Below are 22,500 nucleotides of genomic sequence, written 5' to 3'. Positions count from 1 at the left end.
GCTAAATATAAATAATATCAACATAACGAAAGTCAGTAAATTAATTTTCAATAGGCAAAACATAGATATCACTGCATAGTACAAATAGATAGTAATAATAACCCATAGGAACTCCTAAAAAATAACATACTGTTCAACCAAAGAGTAAGATGGAAAAAATTAAAAAGACCTAAAATTTTCCACTGCAAAAATTGCCAAAGTGTAGGTCATGTCAGCGCTAATTGCAATATAGGATACAGATGCGTAAAATGTGCCCAACCCCACGAACAGGGAAAGGGCAATTTAATCAATTCAGTAGAAAGAGAGAAGCTGAAATGCGCAAATTGCGGTCAAAACGGACATCCAGCATCGTATCTAGGGTGCTCATATATGAAAATGATAGCTGACCTGAAGAAGAAAGAAAAAGAAAAAAAAAGATAAAATAGTAAAGGTCAAACTCAATAAAATTAACAAATTCATTAACCCAAATATATCTTACGTAAACATAATGATGACCAAAGAAAAAAAAAGTATAACAGAACACAACAACCAGAGACCAGTCAATAACACACCTCAGGCAATGCACCAGAACAGTCATCATAATACAATTAAGCATCATGAAAATAATGTCAATAACAATAACAATTACAATAGCATAAACCAAATATTAGTTATGTTTGAGGATAATTTGAAAAAAATTAAAGAGCAACTCATAAAATTAAATAACAAAATTATTTAAAATGTAATGAGAATCGACTACATGTCACAATTGCAGGTAGAATAAGGGCAAATACAAAAATAAATAACATACTAAAATTGTCCGCTGTAAATGTGAACTCATTTTGTTCGTCAAAAAAGAGATTAGATTTACAAAAATACTTACATGAGTATAGATATGATATTGTAATGATATTAGAAACTAAACTAAATAATAAGCATAAACTAAAATTTAACAATTATGATCAGGTCGGATAGAGCAATAAATTCCAAAGAAGGTGGTACAGCAATAGTAATAAACGATAACATACAATATGTTAACATCACGCAGCCAATACTTAGCTGTGAAAATATTGGTAAACGCAAATAAATCACTACTCATATTAAATATATATCCAAAATAATCAACAAAAAATACATTTATAACGGAACTAGATGAATTATGTAGAGACTTCAGGTTAGATGACAACGAATTATACTACATCATTGCGGGAGACTCAAATGCAAGAAACACATTTTGGGGAGATAAGACTACAAACGATAGAGGCAGACGCTTACGTCAATGGGAACAAGATAACGGTATTCAATTCAAATCAACAATCTATTCGGTAGCCAACCCCACATACATTAGAAGCAACTCTTATCTTGACTACTGCATTGCTGATAGCAGAATGGAGATACTGGATTTAGTAAATAACAAAATAAAAACTAAGTCATACGATAGTGACCACAACGCATTAACTTTTCAAATAGATACAGATACGCTTTTCCAAGGCATATAACTGGCACCATCCAGACCAGCTACCTACAACTTCAAAAGAGCGAACTGGCGCAAGTTTGCTAAATAAATTGATTCGAAAATACAGAATAAGAATCAGCTGCCCACAAATAGAAATCTCTCAATAAAAGAAATAGATGAAAGCATTATAAGTCTCGAACAAATAATTAACAAATCCATTAGTGAAATTATGCCTTAAAAATATGCAAATGAAAATGACTATTACCAAAAATACATAAGCAACAATATCAAGAAATTACACTCAACAAAGTCCTCTTTAATAACAAGACTACATTTCATTAGATACCAGAGCCTATATAGCAAACAGGAAATATATCGTATTAAAAGAACAATTAAAGCAATTAATAAATGACTATAAACAGATATATCAAAATCCGTTACATCATATTGGTCATCAATTGCCAAAAATATAAACTACAAAGAAGCAAACGAATTTTTTCCGACCATTAACAAATATTTAAGACCACAAAAACACACCAGTATTGAAAATTTCCTGAAAATTTAAACAAAAACGAATTCAATCAAGAAATTAATAGAATAATGCCGCAATTAGTCTATGAAAATGAAATATATATCACCGATTCAATGATAAAATTGGAGGTCATGGGCATGTACTTAGAGAGAATCAATTCGTCAAGATGCACGAATGGAAACACCATTACTAAAAATAAAACAGATGATACTGCTCAAAAGTACCAAGATATTCGTCGTAGAATGAGGAATACCAAATCCATTTTATGACTTTATGACTTTCTCTCATCAAATCCCAGCACATGATTCACTACAAAACAAGAATGAAATAAAATATTTCATCTCGTACACCGAAGTTGGACCAATTATCAGGAATTTAAAAAATAAAATTTCTTATGGTCTTGACAAAATCCCATCAATAGTCATCAAAAATTTACCACAATCAATAATTACCGAATACACAATTATTTTTAATAATGCTATAAATCACGCATACTATCAAAACAGATGGAAACAAGCAAAAGTTCTACCGATTTTGAAAAAAGAGAAAAATCCAGAAGAACCTCAAAGACCTATCAGTCTGATACAATGAATATAAGTAAAAATTTTCGAAAAAATTATCAAGAAAAACATCATAGGTCACATTAATACTGATAACATCATTCCGAATAATCAATTTGGATTTAAATCTCATTTATCCACTACACACGTTATACACAAATTAACCTTAGACCTGAACAATTATTTACATAAGGAATACACCATCGGTGCTGTACTGTTGGACTTAGAAAAAGCGTTCGACTCCATATAGAAAAACGGACTGATACATAAACTAGAAGATTATCAATTTCCCGTGGATTTAACTCTATTGATTGCTAACATCAGGGGAAGACATTTCGCACGTGGGACGGCACCAATCTCTCAGTCCTTTAAAATAACAGAAGTCCTTTAAAATAACAGAAGTCTCGAAGTCCTTTAAAATAACAGAAGGGTTATAGCAAGGAACCGTCACATCACCAATCCTTTTTAACATATTCAACAGTGAACTAATCAACAAATTTGGAATGAACAATTCTAATAAATTACACTTAATCACTTATGCTTTAATAATCTATAAAGTAGATACGGACATAGATAAAATCAGAGACACATTGCAAGCAGTTATCAACGATATAAATATTTATTTCAAAAACTTATAGTCATTATACAAATCAATCCAAGCAAAAGCAGCGAAGTAATTTTTTTCAAAAGACCAGTTAAACAAATCAAATAATCGGTTGTTAAAAAAATAAATAGTATAAAATTAACAGCGATAGATATTCACACCAACGAATTAACTGAGATACCAAAGAAACGCATCGTGAAATATTTGGGAATTTTTCTAGATCATCTGCCAAGACCGAACAAATACTACTTATTTCAATTAGACAAAGCAAAAAAAACTTTCAAGCTGAACTCAAGAATATTTTACAATAAAAATCTTGCTACTAAAGCCAAAATAATATGCTATGGACTATTGATGAGATCTATTCTAACTTACGCAGCTCCTGTATTATGGAATACAGGTCTAATAATAATCAAAAAAATAAGAAGATTTGAGAGATCTTGCTTGAGATCATGCCTAAGGACGCATATAACCGCTGAATCTGATTATAAAAGGAGAATTAAAAATGAGACCATTTTAATTTTGAGTAAATTAAATATAGGCTACATTCCACCGAAACTAGTTATTTATTGTGACAAACATCGTCTAATTTAAGACCACAATAATATTCCACTAATCTATCACCGCCGCAGACACTCACGCAAAAAAACAAATCAATTGTAATCATGCTGAAGATATTCAAGAGAACCACATTTTCTTGAAAGCACTACTAAATAGTGGTGTAAAGGATACTAACAGACTATGTAAAAAATACTACTAGCTACAGAGAAGATCCTAAATACATGGACGACCTGCGCCGAAGAACTAGATTTAAATAATACTAAATACTTATGACAGATTAATAGTATTCATAATACAAGATAGGATATATTTACTACTTTAAAAAGAAACACATAAAAGTTTGATAGAGACTTATAACGTATAGTTTAGTTGTACATAATGTATATATGTTCCCATTAATTACAATTCTAATTTATTGAGTGCTATGAAGATTTATCTACAGATAACTTATAGCTGTATTTATAATAAAATAATATAAAAAGTCTTCCAAATGAGATTATACTTGTGTACCTAATATAGGGCTGTGTCAAATAAACTTATTTTTAAAAACAACAAAAAAAGAAAAACCAACGAACCATTTAAAACACATATTTAATTTATTTATTTCTATTTTTTATCACATAAATTATTTATACCTTACCGATAACGATAAAAATAAAAATAAAAAGAGGATATATTTACTTTAATAAGTAAATATTACTCATATAGGTAAATATTACTCATCATTCGATAAGGAAAAAAGTTTGATTTCAGTTTAATCAATTAACTTTGTATTTGAATCATAATATATTATCTACAAATAATATCGGATATTCAAATTTATTTCAATTCTACAGGGTGAACCAAAATTTTTATAAATCGGTCAAAAGTTTTTGGATAATTTTAAAAATCAATTAATCTTTTTCGAAAAGTTTTTAGATCAATCCTTTTTTTCTGATTGTTAAAAATCCGACTTGTAATTGTACAAATTAGAAAAAAAATCTTCATAATTTATTGAAATGCAAATTACAATGTACAAGAATGATTTAATAATGTTATCAAATGTATGTATGCAAATTATAAATAATTGTATAACGTCTTAATACATTATTTATCATAGTGTATTTAATATACAAATTCTATTTATTTGAGTGATATTTTTATTAATTAATTAATGTTCAGCGTAGGTATTTAAATATTTTGATTATATTGATTATATTTTGTTTATAATGAAATACATGTACATAATATAATTGATCAGTATAAATAATTAAGTATTATGATTGCGTTTGGATTTATTATAAATATCGATCATTTATTTGAAATACTGACAAATTATTATATTTAGAAATATATTATTCAAAGTATTAACTGTTTCTGTATTAATTGATGTCGATCGCTTACATTACAGTTAATGATTATTTATTATAATGTTCCATTCATTATTTAAAATACTTATTTAAAATTTTAATATAACTATCTTGATCTGGCCCGATAGCAGTTTCTAATATAACATATATTATTTTTGATAATTTTACGAGGATAAATGTAAATATTTTTAACATATTTATTACACATGAACTATTTATACTTTATCGATAATGATACAAATGAGAAAAGGAAATTCTTACTGAGATAAATATATACATATAGATAAATGTTATTCAAAATTCAATAAGGAAAAAAATTTAGTTTCAGTTTAATCTAAAAAAGAAATATTCTTTACGAACTTTTCAATATTTTGCCGACAAAAACTACTTAAAGGTTTTTAAGAATCGAAATATAATCGAATTATTATAAAATATGTACAAAAGTATCTAAATCAGTGATCTAAAAAAAAAAAATATATATATATATATATATATATATGTATATGTATGAAAAAGTTAATATAGTTGATATATTCATACTAAAAAACTAATAAGAGATCCATTCAAGTTAATTCAAAGAAGATTAAATCAAATAGTCTACTATACGATTCTATTTATTCAAATCAGTTTTATTTACGAAAAAACAATACGAACAGGTCTACATGTATATGTACGTTCCATTAGAATCATTCATGTATGTTAAACATCAAGAGTTTCATTCTGAATAAAAATAAAATATCCATAAGAAGGAGACCCATAATATTATCATAAATGAATAAAAAATATAACATACAAAATGGAAAAAAAATATATACATACATACGATACAACATACACTACAGAGCTAAATAATATAGATTTAATAGAAGTATCTTCAAATATACGCTAATAGATTTGAAAAATTACGATATATATAATTTTTATTCAAATTTCATTCTGTTATTCAACTTCCCGCTCTTTTAATTTTTCTTCCTGGCCAGCTGAATGCATATAGCAAAGTTTATTTAAAACAAACAAAAAAAAACGCGTATAAATGTTGAAAAACGATTACTAATTACTAATAAATCAATTCTTATTTTTTTTTATTTAAACATATGGTGAATTATGATACTTAGATAGTACCGCTTAACGTTGTCAAATGTTAAAAAATCATTTACATACACGCAACACACATATATACACGTATAAACATAAAACATGCAAACAGGAACAATCAAGTTTAAATATATATATTTATTTAACAAATTAATAATGTAGTTGTAATATAAATAATATATTGTTAAGAGCTGAATAATTTTATTTCAAATAAATATTGAAAAAGAAATCATTCATTTATCATTTGTTTAAACAGTGTTTGTGGTATTAAAAGAATACAATATTTAAACTGTATTGTATCATTAAGAATCAAGATGGGGGCGTAGCTCAGATGGTAGAGCGCTCGCTTAGCATGCGAGAGGTACCGGGATCGATGCCCGGCGCCTCCATAATAACTTTGTTAATTTTTTTTTATATCTATTTTGTAAAAATAGAAAGTAATTTAAAAAGAAATTAAATTTAATTTTTACGAAAAAATTTATTTATTTGTCCTACTTATTTATTTTTCCTACTTATAGTGATTTCACTCGAGTTCGATTCATTTATGTATAAATTATAAACAATTAATGTTAACAATGAAATGAATATTTTAAATGTTTTTATCATTTTCATAATAGACTTATGTACGATACATAGTTATATATAAATAAAAAGTAAAATAATAATATATAATAAAAAAACAAACAATTAAAAATATGTTAATTATTAGTATTAGTATATCGTAGGCACCATCGGCGCCGTGGCTTAGTTGGTTAAAGCGCCTGTCTAGTAAACAGGAGATCGAGGGTTCGAATCCCTCCGGGGCCTTGTAAATTAAAAATTTCTTTTTTCAATTCATAATTTTTTTTCAATTTTTAATAAACTTATTAAAGAAAATGTATCTTCTTTTTATGGATATTTTATTAGAAAAAAGTATTTTTTTTATCGCTCACGTATATACGTACAATATTATACATTTATGTCTTACATAGGTTAATATTCAACTAGTATATTTATAGGTTATTACGACTTCTTAGATTGGCAGTACTGTCGGAAACTATTCTGAAGATTTCTGTATCATCCTTAGAAAAGGAAAGGAGGTTGACGGCTGTTTATGATAAGTTTTTTTTTATATTGAGAAGAAATTCATATATTGTGTTCGTGCATGGGAAAAAAAAAATTTCATTCTGCAATTATCTGTATAGATAGATTTGTAATATCCTAGAAATAATGTCTTATAAAAATTGAATCATCGTCATTTTAGTATTGACCGCACCCCGCTGACGTTTTTCCTTAAATTGTACGGATATATTGTATTATATTATATTTATTACTTATATCAACTTATATATAGATAAATATATATATATATATACATATATAGTATTAGAAAAAAATGACAGTGGTGCATAATCTGGGTGTTGATGTTATAAGTTATCATGCTTGGAACAAAGACAGAACAGGTATGTCTAGATAATACTTTAGATATAGATTAGATCACTATTAAATTATTTTTCTTTACAGAAGTAGCAGTATGTCCAAATAATAATGAAATTCAAATTTACAAGCATTCCTCTTCGGGATGGAAATTACTTGATACATTACAAGAACACGATATGCATATTATGGGCGTAGATTGGGCACCTCGTACTAATCGTATTGTTACCTGTTCAGCAGATAAAAATGCATACGTTTGGACACAAGGAAAAGATGGAAAGTGGAATCCTGCATGGGTTTTATTAAGAATAAATCGGGCTGCCACGTGTGTAAAGTGGTCTCCTTTAGGTAAATTATTATGTTAGCAATTGTCTATCTCTAAAGATAACAGATTTTTTAATCTACTTTTGTGATAAATCTTCTTCTTCTTACAGAAAATAAATTTGCTGTTGGTTCTGGAGGCAGGGTAATAGCAGTTTGTTACTTTGTATCAGAAAATAATTGGTGGCTTTGTAAACACATAAAGCGTCCTTTAAGATCAACGGTAACAACAGTTGATTGGCATCCAGATAATAAAGTTTTGGTTGCTGGATCAACGGATTATAAAGTTCGAGTATTCAGTGCTTTTATTAGTGATATGGAAGATGCACCAGGAACGTGTGCTTGGGGAACAAGTAATACATTGGGCACATTACTTGCTGAATTCCCTAATACAAATAATGGAGGTATTTTTGCTAACAGAATTATTGATAACTAACTTAAAATACTTGTTGCTTTTACATAGATGTTGCATTTTTGTTAGGTGGTTGGATACATTCGGTTGCATTTAGCCAATGTGGCAATAAAATTTGCTGGGTAGCACATAATTCGTCTATATGCGTCGCAGACGCTACAAGGGGCAATATAGTTTATAGGCTTTATACCGAACATTTACCATTTTTAAGCTGCATTTGGGTGGGTCCCAATTCCATTGTGGCCACGGTAATCCAGTCAAAACAAAAATGTGAACAACATTATATTATAATAACACAGATTAGAAATGATACATTTTTTCCTTAGGGACACAGTTGTATGCCCATGTTATATTCTGTGGATGACAATGGACAGATTTACTTTGTATCAAAATTAGATAACATGCAAAAAAAAGAAACCGCTGGATTGTCTGCCATGAGAAAATTCCAATCCTTAGATCGTCAAGCACGAAATGATTCCAATGACAATGCATTAGATAGCATTCATCAAAATACAATTAACTGTGTTCGTCAAGTATCGGATAATGAATTTAGTACAAGTAGCCTAGATGGCCAATTGGTCATTTGGGATTTGAAGGTATCATATAATATTTCAAGTATTACGAATAATTAAATATATAAATAATAACATATTTATATAATAATTTTAATGTTGCTTTTTTGTCTGATTATTTATAAATTATTATTTATAAAAATAACAATTGTATTCTCTTTTATTTTATAGTCTTTGGAAAATTCCATTGCTGGACTGAAGATAGTTTAAGGAATACTTTTTTTTACAAAACCAAGATTAAAGGTATATGAAATTGAAGAGTGTATAATATTGAAATAAATCGTACATTAATCCTGCTAATTTTATTCTTGCTCCTGTTCAACTGAAAACTTTAATATACGGTATAAAATACATGAAAGTGTGTTGTAAAGTGCATTATCAGAAAGCAATAAACAAATAACAAATACAGTTATTATTGATATTATATTGTTATTGATTTATTTATAGATATTGGTTAGAAATATTTAATTGATTATGTACGTAATAATTTGTTGAAAGATAAAAAATAAGAGTGAGAAGAAGAGTTGAATTATGTACATAAAAATAAATATTATGAGTTTTAATAAAAGTGGTAAAAAAACGAGAACAAAAAAATACAAAGACATTTTGAATTGATTAAAATATAAAACACACATATGTATATATATATATATATATGTGTGTTGTGTGTGTGTATATATAAATTATATAGAAACATGATAATATCGATTAATTTTGACTATAAATAAATTATTCTTTTATTTCTCTTTTAATCGGTCCTACGTTTTAAAATTTTTAATAGATTTTGTTGAATTATTGTAATATCAAAATCTATCTTAAGAAATTGTAATCAATGGCCGCGTTATAATATCCTACATAATTCTTATAGGCTATAGTTATTGTTAGTTACAATGCATTGAACATGGCGGAACTCACGGACCAGCCAGTGGATAGTCATGTCTCGTGTAAAATTTTGATCATCGGAGCGGGCATGGCCGGATTGTCTGCCGCAAATCATTTACTTAAAAATAGTGAAACAGATTTTCTTATTGTTGAAGCAAGAGGACGTATAGGTGGCCGAATTATAGCAACACAAATTGGTATGGTTGAATTAACCTCTATCTTAACGTACGTTGACAATCAATAAAGTCTTTTACTTTTGTATAAATTTGATATTTGAACTAATTTTGAATATTGATTCTTACAATTTCATAAGTCAAATTATCATTCGTAATAAGTATAAATGTTTCATTTGATTATATCATTTCATACTGGATAAAATATATTGTTTTTCTTTCTTATTAAATAATAATAATTTTCATCGCATTTGTGATAGCATATTACTATTGTTATAAAAATCTTATTGGTAATATACACACACATATATATATATATATATATATATATATGCTTATAAAACAACATTACAATGAATACTTTTGAATATATTTCCAGGCATAATAAATTCTTTGATTTTTAGTCTCCTCATATTTATATTATTTTTGTATTGTTTTAATTTAGGAAATGAAAAAATTGAACTTGGAGCAAACTGGATTCATGGAGTTTTGGGAAATCCTCTTTTTGAATTAGCAATGGCAAATGGATTGATAGATATCATAAATATACCCAAACCACATAGAGTTATAGCTGCTATGGAAGATGGAAAACAATTACCATTTCCAGTTTTACAAGAAATCTATGAAGCCTATGTGTGTTTTTTAAGACGTTGTGAAGAATATTTCTTAAGTGCTTATAATCCACCAGATGGTATAAATAGTGTTGGAGCACATGTGGCGCTTGAAACTGATATATATTTGTCATCTTTACCAGTTGAACAGAGAAGAATAAGACAGTTACTTTTCGATTGTTTGCTTAAGAGAGAAACTTGTATTACTGGCTGTGATAATATGGAAGAGGTCGATCTTATGGAAATGGGATCTTACGCTGAACTACAAGGTGGCAATATCCGTCTTCGAAATGGATATAGTGCAATATTGGAGCCAATTACAAAACATATACCAAAGAACTGTATACTTACTAAACACGTTGTTACCAAAATTAGGTAAATTATTAGATCCCTTTTCTACATTAATATATGTATTTTTAATACTCAAATATTTCATAGTTTTTACAAATATTTATTTTTAATAGAGCTTTAGTCGATTTTAAAATGTCTTTTTCTTTTTTTTTTTTTTTTAAACAAGAAAGCAATTTAAAACTTTAGTTTTATTATACTTATTAATTCTTTATATTTTATTTTAAATATAAAAGTTATACATATATATATTTTTTTTAAGAACATTATGGATATTGGCTTTGTAATGATTTTATATTATATGTTTTTTTTAAATGATCTTTTTATAATTTAATATTTATGTTTACTCTTATGCAATAATCTCAATGAAGTTGTTGATAAAAAAACAAAGTATGTTTATATGCTAATCATAATTACAGATGGCAAAAACAGGAATGTGAGAATGAAACATCTGATGTAGCAACAAATAACTCTAGTAGAAATAAGGTTATAGAAATTCAATGTGAAAATGGAAAAATGATAACTGCAGAACATATAATATGTACATTGCCTTTAGGAGTTCTTAAAAAAAAGGCTAATGATATTTTTGAGCCGCCCTTACCAGATAATAAACTCCAAGCAATAAATAGACTTATGTTTGGTACTGTAGATAAAATATTTTTAGAATACGAAAGGCCTTTTTTAAATCCAGGAATATCTGAAGTTATGCTTCTTTGGGACGATAGAGGATTGTCAGAAGACGACAGACAAGATTTAAGTAAAACATGGTTTAGAAAAATATATTCTTTTATTAAAATATCAGATACACTTCTTCTTGGTTGGATATCAGGAAAGGCTGCAGAATATATGGAACAATTAAGTACAACCGAGGTATCAGAAGTATGCACATCAATTTTAAGGCGATTTTTAAACGATCCATTTGTACCAGCTCCAAAGCATTGCTTACGTACTACTTGGAATTCTCAGCCATTTACATGTGGTTCTTATACATCTATGGCCGTTGGTGCAAGTCAAATAGATATCAAGAATTTAGCTGAACCATTGATACTGCAAGATCAGCCTTCCAAAATTATGATAACATTTGCTGGCGAGCACACACATTCTTCGTTTTACAGTACTGTACATGGTGCATATTTAACAGGCCGTACTGCAGCTCAATTGTTACTCGAATCAAGAAGAAGTGAACAAAATCATATAAGTCTTAGTTGTGAAAGTACTAGCGATCTTAGCTCATGGATTCAAGGAATATCTTTAACTTAAAATTAAAAATTTTATATATAATATTTTGTTTCCAGACAAGAGCATTTTGTGTATTGCTTGAAAAAAAGTAATCAATACTTAGTCATTTATGATGAAGGTGGATCGCTTAATCTAACACTTCGAAAAAAAACAGTAATTATATAAAGTAACAATCTTAGTTATAATTTTAATCTATGTGCATGTTAAACAATTTTTAAAACGATATAATTTTTAAATATCAAAATTATCTTTCCTAACAAATTATATTTTTTAGAATTTATCGATTTATTTAAAAAATTGCATGTTATGTTTTTCTTAAGAGAGAGTGTTATGCTTTGTTTGTTTTGTATAAATGAAAAAAGAAGTGATGCATTTAAAAAAAAAAAAAAAAAAAAAAAAAAAAAAAAAAAAAAAAAAAAAATCGTAGATCGTATTATGACTGATTTAGGAATATTATGCACAATGTATATTTTACTAATTTAAAATCTGTTATTGATGCTTGTCAGAATATTTTCTCTCAATCATCTTCAAATAATAGTATTTTTAATGATAGCTTTTATATAACTATAAACAATTGAGCACATTTTATTTCAAATTATTTAAATTATGTGCTCGTTATTAATACTGTATGTATGTACAATTGATGATATAGCATTTTTATTTTATTAGTAAATTGATTTAAGAAATTAATATATTATAGTAATTCCTAAACTATGCAAGATCACCATTGTAAACTTAATAATGTAATTTATCATTGTAAATGTTCGTTTTATAATAGCTTTTATTTTCATTGAATTTATTTCTGTATTCGTACTGGCTCGCTTATGAACGATGTTAAAAGATCAAAAAGTCTCTTAAAAAAAAACAAAAACAAAAAAAAAAACAAAAAAAAAAGAAGAAAAAAAACTGCATTTTTACGGTATATATATATATATATATATATACATATAAATTAATCTAAACGATACACAATTTCACTACAGAAAATTTTGTGCCATATTGTGTTCCTTTTCATTGTGCCTATATTTGTAATAGAATGAAAAAAATATAAAATGTAAACAATTAAAAATTGGAAAAAGAGACGAACGAACAATTGTCAGGCGCAAACAATTTGGCGAATACGAAATTATTATATTTCATTAAATTTCAAATCATGATTAATTTTTATGAAATAATGTAAATTTAATTAAACATCACGTATTGTATATATAATAAAAAAAAAGATTATTTATAATATTATTATTTTATTTCTCTTATATGTAAATGCTTTTAAACAGTTACGTTTATGAGATATAAAAATTATCGTATCAACGATAGTTTTCGATAAATAATAATCATAGAAAAAATAGATGAATATTATAATTGAGAATATAATCTCCTATGCAAGTATTTTCGAAATCTAGTCAATTTTTTGTATTATCTATTCTGTAGATAAAAAAAATCGACGATTATAAACAAGTCGATTTGGAATCAATATTTTAAAATATTATTAATGAAGTAGCTATTATAAAATTTATAATATTCATTGTTATACTATTATAATATCGTTTATGCGTAACCATGTATAGTGTGATATAAAAATAAGAGAAAAAAATAGGGATAAAAAAGTTCTATATTATAAATTTATGATAAATTTTATCTGTATAGAAAAAATTAAATCTATTGCAAATTTAAAATATAAAAGCTTTTTTACTCAATAGGTAACTTATCGACTGATAATAACGTACCGACACCTATTATTTATACAGTCATGCAATTACATTAATAGCGTACTTAAAAGCTATGTAAAATAATGTAATATATAACATTTTTAATGTACGTAATGAACATATTCTTACAATAAAGATTACTTTTTCTGTCAATATACTTACGTGTAAATTAATTTGTATTACCTCCTCATACATTCTATTTTCCCGATATTCAATTCAATTTTCGAGAGAAATTTTGCATCCCACCTCTTCGCGCATCATGTGATCCTAATACAAATTCAGATTTTGCGGGAAAAATTGTCGCGCTTCTCCGTAATTTGATTTTTCGAACCGGAGAACATAACTTACCTGGAGGTAGCACGGTTTTCGCGTGCCACCTCTTCGCGCATCATGTGATCCTAATACAAATTCAGATTTTGCGGGAAAAATTGTCGCGCTTCTCCGTAATTGGATTTTTCGAACCGGAGAACATAACTTACCTGGAGGTAGCACGGTTTTCGCGTGCCACTTCTTCGCGAATCATGTGATCCTAATACAAATTCAGATTTTGCGGGAAAAATTGTCGCGCTTCTCCGTAATTGGATTTTTCGAACCGGAGAACATAACTTACCTGGAGGTAGCACGGTTTTCGCGTGCCACTTCTTCGCGAATCATGTGATCCTAATACAAATTCAGATTTTGCGGGAAAAATTGTCGCGCTTCCCCGTAATTTGATTTTTCGAACCGGAGAACATAAGTTATATGTTGGGACAATTTTGGAAGTATGATGGGAGAATGACTGGGTTAATTTATAAGTACTCAAACTTTATATAATATTAAATTTTTATTTTTAACTCTAATAAAATTACATTGATATAATCTTATTAATAATTTACGCATACAACTAAATCTAAAATTGTCAGCTTATAAATAAAACTATTAACTTTAATATAATACATTTCTTTAGATTCATATAGTTGTCTTCCTTGTCCATAAAATTTTGGCATTTTAAGAATAAGTAAATGATGTGAATCCTATTAATTGCCGTAAAGTATTCAGATAAGATTATTCTCATCCAGGTTCGCCGATGATTTATTTACGTATTCTTTATCACATTGTTGTGTGCTACATTTCTTGCTTATGATGATTCCTGAAAAACAAACATTTATTGTATTAGATTTCTGTTTCATTTGATATGACGAAGAAAATATGATAAATAGATGGACTGAGAAAAAAAAAACAGATTTATAGGAGAAATACCAGAGGGCTCTAGTGTATTATAATGGGGAGAATCCATGAGTTACAATAGAAATTTCCTAGATTTTTAATCGATAGTCGGTCTTGTTTTTCTATAAAATGAAACTCCTTGCTTGGATAATCGACTAGATCTATAATTCTTATTCCAGAGAGGAGTTCTTTACTCGATCGGTAAACCACGTACTTTGTTAGGCGGTTGAATACTGCCATTTAATTTTTTCGTTCGCCGAATGCAAATGAAACGCTATAAGCTCGTAACAATTCGAATTGCCGACGGAAATGATAAAATCTTATTACTAATGACGATAAGAATTATTACATTACGTCTAATCATTGACACTTCGAGTTTTTAAGTAAATTGAAGTAGGAAACGAGTTCTTACAAATCGTATTAAATTATCTATGCTCGTTTTTTTTTTTTTTATTGCCAATTATGACGAACGATTACCAAACGATTAAACCGAAAAACATGAATTATTCAAAAATAGATCCTCGAGATAATTATGCATGACTTTTGACCTTTCAATTATTCTCTTTACAATTCGATTGAAGTATTATCAAAAGTGCATTATAAACGACGTAAATTGCACATGCATGTAACGAATATAACACGTTGAAGTGTCGTGTAATATTGAGTATCGTGTAATACTAAAAAAAAAAAAAAAAGAAACGAAAGAAAAAGAAATCAGGAGGAAAGAAACAGAATAAAATGAACAAAACTAAAAGTGTATTTTCATGATTACTATTCGAAATCTAAGAAAAAGTGAGAAAGAGAGAGAGAGAGAGAGAGAGAGAGAGAGACACAGAGCGAAAAAGCAAAGGGAGAATGAAAGACAAAATGATAGAGAGAGAGAGAGAGAGAGAGAGAGAGAGAGAAAGAGTATTCGGATCAACAAGTGTCGAGCTTCCCCCGAAGTGTGTATAAGAAGAGCAAAGAGGAATGCGGCTCCACCATTCGTAGTTATATTGATGCCAGTCGGGTTGCCGGTAGCGCAGGCGCGAAAACGCGAGTGGATTGGTACGCGAACGGGCGGGGGTTCCACGACGAAATGGTCGATATTTTAGCTATAGTAGGCTATAGTGGCGCGAGGCTCTTTCCCGAGGCCAGTCCTAGTCCAGTCTCTCTTTATAATTGTCGCGAAAGAAAGGGCCGCACGCACACATATCGATAGAGAGAAAGAGATAGAGCAAGCGAGAGAGAGAGAGAGAGAGAGAGAGCGAGAGAGAGCGAGAGAGAGAGAGAAAGAGAGAGAGAGAGAGAGAGAAAAAGGCAAAAGAGAAAGAAAGAGACAGCTGACATAACTAATCGAGATAAGAAGAAAGATAGAAAGCAAGTAAGAAAGCAAGAGAGAGAGAGAGAAAGAGAGAGAGAGAGAGTGCGTGCAAAAGAAAAGAAAGATACATCGGTCCTCCCTCTTATCGCGATAAATCGAATCTCGATCTCCATCGTGATTCGTCGTCTTTCTCTTAATAGAGTGATTAAACAAAGTGCAAACGGTAGCCTGTGTTGGATCCTTGACGTCAGAGCAGCAACCCCGTATCGTTCAAGGATACATCGTCTTCGTAGAAGGTACGAGCCGATGGAAAACTTACAACTTCTATTTTTCTTTAGAAAGAGTTAAATCGGCAGAGAGAGAGAGAGAGAGAGAGAAAGAAATTGATAGATAGATATATAGATAGAGAGAGGGAGAGAGAGAGAGAGAGAGAGAGAGAGAGAGAGAGAGAGAGAGAGAAAGAGAGAGGGAGAGAAAAATCGAAAGAGAGTTTTGCTATCAAAATTACTTATTTCGTGTTTGAAGGAAAGGCTTGTCGATAGGCGTGCTTATTGATTTCCCTCGTTCTCTCTCTCTCTCTCTCTCTCTCTCTCTCTCTCTCTTTCTCTCTCTATCTATCTGTCTCTCTTACTCCCTTCTCTCTCTTTCTCTCTTTATCTCTATCTTCCCCTTCTCTTTCTATCTTTCTATCTGTCTGTCTGTCTATCTGTCTGTCTGTCTGTCTGTATGTCTCTTTCTCTTTCTCTTTCCCTTTCTCTTCTCTTTCGTCATTTCCCTATTTGTTCTCTCTTATTACCAGGGACGATAAAAGCTGCGGGTATGTTCGTTCGTTCGTTCATTCGTTCGTCCATTCGTTCGTTTGTTCATTCGATCAGAGAAAAAAATGACCCTGTGTTTTCCTTTTCCTTCATCTCTTTCCGTTTCCTACGTGGCGTCCATGTTTGTTACTTGCTAGAGTAACAGTACGGATGAGGTAGAGAGAGATAGATAGATAGAAAGAGAGGAGAGATAGAGAGAGAGAGAGAGAGAGCAAAAGAGTGTGTGTATGTGTGTGTGTGAGAAAGAGAGAAAGAGAGAGAGAGAGAGAGAGAGAGAGAGAGAGAGAGAGAGAGAGGTAGAAACAGTACAAGAGAGGGCGATAAACGAGTTGGAAAAGATGATCTTCTGATGAACGATTCAAATTATTTGATTGTAATTACGTTACATTTACGTATTTTACTCTTTTTCTATTTTCTTAAGCCATTGCTAGTAATCGTGACTGTCGAAGGGAGAAGGTCCAAGACACGATAAGGTCCATTTCCTGTTGGCCTGCTTTCTGTAATCAACCAGGAAGGTTGCCCTTGTAATTATAACTCCGTATAATTTCTTTCTCCCACTTTTTACTTCCCTTTTGTTTTTCCCTTTTCCTTTCTCCTTCGTCCGTTCCTTCTTTCTCGTTTCACTTTTAACAATGTCGCCATCGCTCTCTCGGGGCTCGACGAACTTAGTTGCCATCAGCTGATCGATCGTTAATGCTCGTGAATTTGTCGGGGAAACGAAAGGATTGTCCATTACGTTATATGGAGAAATTTCTTAGACGAATGAAATAAATTAAATAAGATGAATTTATCATCTCTTATATAATAAATAATCTTATCGATTAATGTAGAATTGAAAATGTTAATGGTAAAACTGTTAATTTTCTTTTTTTGAAATCTTATTACATCAATCTCTCTTAAATCTATAATCTACATGTATATACATATAAATATACATATATATATATATATATATATATCATATATATTATTTTTCTCTTGCCCTACCAAACCGAGATTAGATGTCACGCTCCAACCTATACGGAGGCTCCATCTTTCGCCGGTGCTTCCACAGACTACTGAAATCGAAACCGTATGGGTGGTACGGACCGGGCAGGGGGATGAGAATCGATCTTCCAAAAATATTTTATACCTTCCTACCCGTTAGGAATCAACGAGGTTGATAACGGACATATCTGTGTGTGTGTATATATATATATATGTATATATGTATGGATACATATCCATACACATGTATCTATCTATATAGATATGTATAATTATGGTATTCTTAGAGAAGTAACGATGGATGCATTCAAAAATACTTCAATGTTATCCTTCGATATTGATTATGATAAAAAGAAAAAAATGTTAAAGAGAAATGTAAAAACGTCTAATCGTTTCTCGATTAATTCGATTTCTTCGATTAAATCTTTTCGATTCTTTGAGATCTTTGAGAATCTAATAAGTCTCGATAATATTGTCGAAAGTATGATCTTCAAAATTTATCATTTGATCTTTTTATTGTACGTTAAAACGACGTTCATATCTTTACCTTAAACATCTCTCTAATTAAATGTATACTCCTACAATTCTCGTATAATTCTCTCATCAACAGTTTAACAATTTCTGCTAACTTATATGCATTCATATTATATATAATGTAAATATATACAGTCTCCCGTATATATTTATTTATAATGAGAAAAACGTTGAAAGAATTTCTTGAAGAAATATTTTGATTATATATTTACGTTCGAATATATTTAAACGTTTAACATTATTATTTATTTAATATTTCGCACGAAATGCATAGTTGCGGTTAAATAAAATTTTAATTAACTCATACGCGAATGAAGATAACGTTTGACGATAACGTTTCTATGTTGTAGTGTTAATAAAAAAGAAAAAATAAAACTTCTCACTCTCTCTCTCTCTCTCTCTCTCTCTCTCTGTCTGTCTGTCTGTCTCTATCTCTCTTTCTCACTTTATTACTGTGATAGAAGAAATTACGTTAGTTTCAAGAAAGTTTTGAACTTAGAAAATTGGATCACGATATTACTTCTTTGATGAAGGAAGCTTAAATAGGAATGATATAAAAAATTAAAAAAGAAAAAAAAAAAGAAATTACATCATGTCAATATCAAAGATTATATATTATATGGATATATATCATACGTATACATATGTTTTATTAATATTATCGTTAATATAAGAATGAAAATTGATAAAGATTATTATAATTAAGTATACGTACGTCAAAATATATGATACGAACAGACGATATCATTATCATGGACCTTGTCCTGGTTTCTACGATCGTTCCATTTTAACCTACGAGAGATCCTGTTTGCGCGAACGAACCTTACCATGGACTCTACCTTTCTTTCATCCGAATAAATAAAAAAGAAATTCCATTATGTATATATATATATATATATATATATATATATATATATATCTCGTCGAAAAATATTTACGTTTAATATAATCCAATGATCAAATAATAGAAAATTGAATTCTATCCCGATTGATAAAACTCATCTTACGACATTAATTATAGACGGATTAAATAATAAATTTGATTGTTTTTTGTGTCAATAAAAAAAAACTTAATAAACGGTTTTTTCTTTTTTTTTTTTTCCTTCTTTTTTTTTCTGTAACGTTAACAAATATTAGATATATTAAAATTCGAAGATGAAATGAAATAAGGATGTCTATAGTCAAAGAAGAATCTTGAATGTATCTGGAGTAACTTTACTGTCGTTCGAGTATAGTACGATCGATAAAATCCCTTCCACTGATCTAAAAACTTGTCCATCGTCTGTTCAACCCCTTCTGCGATCGTTTATTTATAGTGATCGTGATCGCCGACATCGGCTATCTCAGACGACGAATTGTTCTCTTGCCATTCAAGAAAGAGAGCGAGGGAGAGAGAGAGAGAGAGAGAAAGAAGAAAAGATGCTTTTTTTTTCTAAAGAGAGATTCAATCGAAACGTCAAAAGCTAATGGATCAATAAAGCGAAACATAGGATATAACCAACGCCATTTTATCAAGGCAATTGTAATTGGCAATTTAAAGAGATCTCGTATAACGTACTATTATTTCTTATTCTCTACTAAAGCTTCCTTCATTTAATTTCACTTCTTTAAAGCACAAGTCTTTCTAAGAACGTCTGCACAAGTGTCAATTCGAAATGATAAATCGATGTAGTTTTATTACCTCGAAAAATTTTCCTATTAACTCGAAACTTATGCAACTACGTATATATGTATACATATACATATATATATATATATATATATATATATATATATATATATTTTTACGATATTTACTACTCAAATTTTTTATTGTTTTTATATTGTTCTTTCTTGTCTTCTTTTTTATTTTTTTCTTTTTTTTCTTCTTTTCCTTTTTTTTCTTTGAAAATTCCTCGAACTTGACATAACGAAACCGTATTCATTATTACAAAATTAATCGTTCCTTTCTAATATTAATCGTCATTTGTTCCTCTAGTTCATTATTTTTATTCGTTCGAGTAACTAAGGTATCGTAGATATAATTTATACGAGTGTTGCATGTAAAATTTACGTATTCACACTGACGCCTATGTGTGTCTTTAGATAAATGCATACATACACATATATACATGCATTCTTATCGTAAAACACGTTTCGATTCTGGTCTAGTGTACGAACAGAAGAATGAGAAATAGCAATGTTAAACGTCATCAAAGAAATGGTCGTGGTCAACGATAGCGTATGAATGAATTTTCCTTGCGAAAGATTACGCGAAACTGGGTCATTGGGTATACTTGACCGTTCTAACGCATAAATACTCCTACATGCTTACACACACACATATATATATATATATATAGATATATATTATATGTACATATATATTATGGTTATTACTCTTTTTTTCCGACAAAACAAAAGGAATTAATTATTTATTTGTGTAACAATCTTAAATCAAAATGACATGGAATACAATAGAAAATTATTCCATTAAGAGAAATCTAAGGGAATCGTAACGATTGGTCGGACTAAAAGAAAATGGAAAAGGAAAAGAGAAAAAGAAAAAAAAGAAAAAAGAAAAAAAGAGAGGAAATGGAACACCAATGTATATGTAGAAATACGATGGATAACATGTGACATAAAGAGTAGCGGAAAATAAAGGCTTATACGTATTTACCAAGTATGTTGTTCCATGCAGGAACGAACGAACGAATGAACGATGTCGTCTTGTTACAAAAAGATCCGTGGTCGAAACAAACGGCGGGGGACAAGAAAACCGCAGAAGTCGCCACGTCGTCGTGAACTCGAAAACATGTCTATTGTTATATACATATATAAATATACATAAAAGTCTACATTACTTAATATATATATATATATACATACATATATATATATATATATATATATATATATATATATATATATTCACGGATTTGTGAAGATGGAGCATTGAAGCAAAATAGAAGAGAAGAAAATAAAAGTAAAATAAAGAAGAAAAAACAAAGAGAGAGAGAGAGAGAGAGAGAGAGAAAGAGAAAGAGAGAGAGAGAAAGAGAGAGAGAATAAGGGCGTGATGATACGTATTTGTCTTGGATCTGTCGAGCTCGAAAAATTTTTCCCTACATTGGGATTCATTCGCATGATAGACCGTCGTTGAAAAAGAAAAAAAAGAAGGAGTGAGAGAGAGAGAGAGAGAGAGAGAGAGAGAGAGAGGGAGTAAAAAGTAGAAAAGAAAAATAAGAAAAAGAAAGGAGAAAAAACATTGTGAAAAGTGGTGATTGTAGTATTGGTATTGGTGCTGGTGGAGAGTGGTAATGGTCAAAGGGCATCAGAAGGGCTCGTCGTCCAAAGCATCACCCATTAAGGACTCCGTTTTGGTTTTACGTACGCGTATGGCCCGAATGATATCCATTGTCGAGATTACTTCGCCGAACCAACGTCCGGTACCGCGATATCCTTGTTTATTTATCTATTAATATATTAATTTGTTAATCTATCTTAATATTTATCATATATTAATCTATATATCTATTTATATATTTATATGTATTTAATTCTCGTCTTTCTCCGTTCAAAATTTAATTTTAATATATACTCAATATTATCTTTATTTATTCGCATTTTTTATACTTTCTTCTTATTACATACGGATATACTTATGTCATAAAGTTTAGATCATTTTGGATGAGAGAGATGAAATTGATTATATTTAAATGAGATGATCTTTTTTTTTTTTTTCATCAATTTTAACACATTTTCTCTGACGATCGATCTTCTCGGAAAGAGAGTGCGCGCGAAAGAGAGAGAGAGAGAGACAGAGAAAGAGAGAGAGAAAGAGAGAGAGAGAC

At 29.4% G+C, this 22,500-nt stretch overlaps 4 protein-coding genes and 2 non-coding genes across 8 annotated transcripts in view; 5 read left to right on the top strand and 1 right to left on the bottom strand.

The window, feature by feature from the left end:
* Positions 1 to 1,448, bottom strand: part of LOC118441776 (aromatic-L-amino-acid decarboxylase) — a 10,427-nt gene extending 8,979 nt beyond the window's left edge. The window contains exon 1 of the mRNA XM_035866658.2: positions 1,323 to 1,448. The gene's annotated coding sequence lies outside the window, so the exon portion shown is untranslated. The remainder of the gene's footprint in view (positions 1 to 1,322) is intronic.
* A 5,004-nt stretch (positions 1,449 to 6,452) lies between these two features.
* On the top strand, positions 6,453 to 6,525 carry TRNAA-AGC (transfer RNA alanine (anticodon AGC)). The gene has a single exon. It is a non-coding gene; the product is annotated as a tRNA-Ala (tRNA).
* A 344-nt stretch (positions 6,526 to 6,869) lies between these two features.
* TRNAT-AGU (transfer RNA threonine (anticodon AGU)) lies at positions 6,870 to 6,943 on the top strand. Its single transcript has one exon. It is a non-coding gene; the product is annotated as a tRNA-Thr (tRNA).
* Positions 6,944 to 7,149: 206 nt separating this feature from the next.
* Positions 7,150 to 9,157, top strand: Arpc1 (Actin-related protein 2/3 complex, subunit 1A). Its single transcript, XM_085656967.1, has 6 exons — positions 7,150 to 7,578; positions 7,640 to 7,900; positions 7,987 to 8,277; positions 8,355 to 8,533; positions 8,612 to 8,881; positions 9,029 to 9,157. Exons 1-6 carry the CDS (start codon positions 7,512 to 7,514, stop codon positions 9,065 to 9,067), a joined length of 1,107 nt encoding a protein of 368 aa, XP_085513093.1. The 5' UTR covers positions 7,150 to 7,511; the 3' UTR covers positions 9,068 to 9,157.
* A 476-nt stretch (positions 9,158 to 9,633) lies between these two features.
* On the top strand, positions 9,634 to 12,469 carry LOC118441747 (peroxisomal N(1)-acetyl-spermine/spermidine oxidase). Of its 2 annotated transcripts, none has more exons than XM_035866599.2 (3): positions 9,634 to 9,936; positions 10,358 to 10,898; positions 11,291 to 12,467. In XM_035866599.2, exons 1-3 carry the CDS (start codon positions 9,759 to 9,761, stop codon positions 12,129 to 12,131), a joined length of 1,560 nt encoding a protein of 519 aa, XP_035722492.1. In that variant the 5' UTR covers positions 9,634 to 9,758; the 3' UTR covers positions 12,132 to 12,467. The 2 variants fall into 2 exon arrangements, with proteins under 2 accessions (XP_035722492.1, XP_035722493.1); XM_035866600.2 differs by having other exon boundaries at positions 9,813 to 9,964; positions 11,291 to 12,469.
* A 3,609-nt stretch (positions 12,470 to 16,078) lies between these two features.
* The window catches only part of Rab3 (RAS oncogene family member Rab3), an 11,793-nt gene continuing 5,371 nt past the window's right edge, over positions 16,079 to 22,500 (top strand). Inside the window, exon 1 of one of the 2 annotated variants that reach the window (XM_035866880.2) lies at positions 16,079 to 16,624. Coding sequence is in view for 1 of the 2 variants with exons in the window: in XM_035866878.2 (XP_035722771.1) it covers positions 21,967 to 22,095 (129 nt within the window). In the remaining variant the exon portion in view is untranslated. Of the gene's footprint in view, positions 16,625 to 21,702; positions 22,096 to 22,500 lie in introns of those variants that run through there. The other variant, XM_035866878.2, reaches the window with a different exon arrangement.

The sequence above is a fragment of the Vespa mandarinia genome, chromosome 5 (genome assembly GCF_050613455.1).
Source record: "Vespa mandarinia isolate Hongniang chromosome 5, ASM5061345v1, whole genome shotgun sequence".
In the NCBI taxonomy this organism is placed as follows: domain Eukaryota; kingdom Metazoa; phylum Arthropoda; class Insecta; order Hymenoptera; family Vespidae; genus Vespa; species Vespa mandarinia.
This window is presented reverse-complemented; position numbering and strand designations above follow the sequence as displayed.

Excerpts from the sequence above, each read along its gene's own strand:
- Arpc1 (XM_085656967.1), top strand. The coding sequence starts at position 7,512 with ATGACAGTGGTGCATAATCTGGGTGTTGATGTTATAAGTTATCATGCT. Across the intron at positions 7,579-7,639 it reads TTGGAACAAAGACAGAACAG|AAGTAGCAGTATGTCCAAAT; the intron begins GTATGTCTAGAT and ends TTTTCTTTACAG. Across the intron at positions 8,278-8,354 it reads CCCTAATACAAATAATGGAG|GTGGTTGGATACATTCGGTT; the intron begins GTATTTTTGCTA and ends CATTTTTGTTAG.
- LOC118441747 (XM_035866599.2), top strand. The coding sequence starts at position 9,759 with ATGGCGGAACTCACGGACCAGCCAGTGGATAGTCATGTCTCGTGTAAA. Across the intron at positions 9,937-10,357 it reads AATTATAGCAACACAAATTG|GAAATGAAAAAATTGAACTT; the intron begins GTATGGTTGAAT and ends GTTTTAATTTAG. Across the intron at positions 10,899-11,290 it reads CACGTTGTTACCAAAATTAG|ATGGCAAAAACAGGAATGTG; the intron begins GTAAATTATTAG and ends TCATAATTACAG.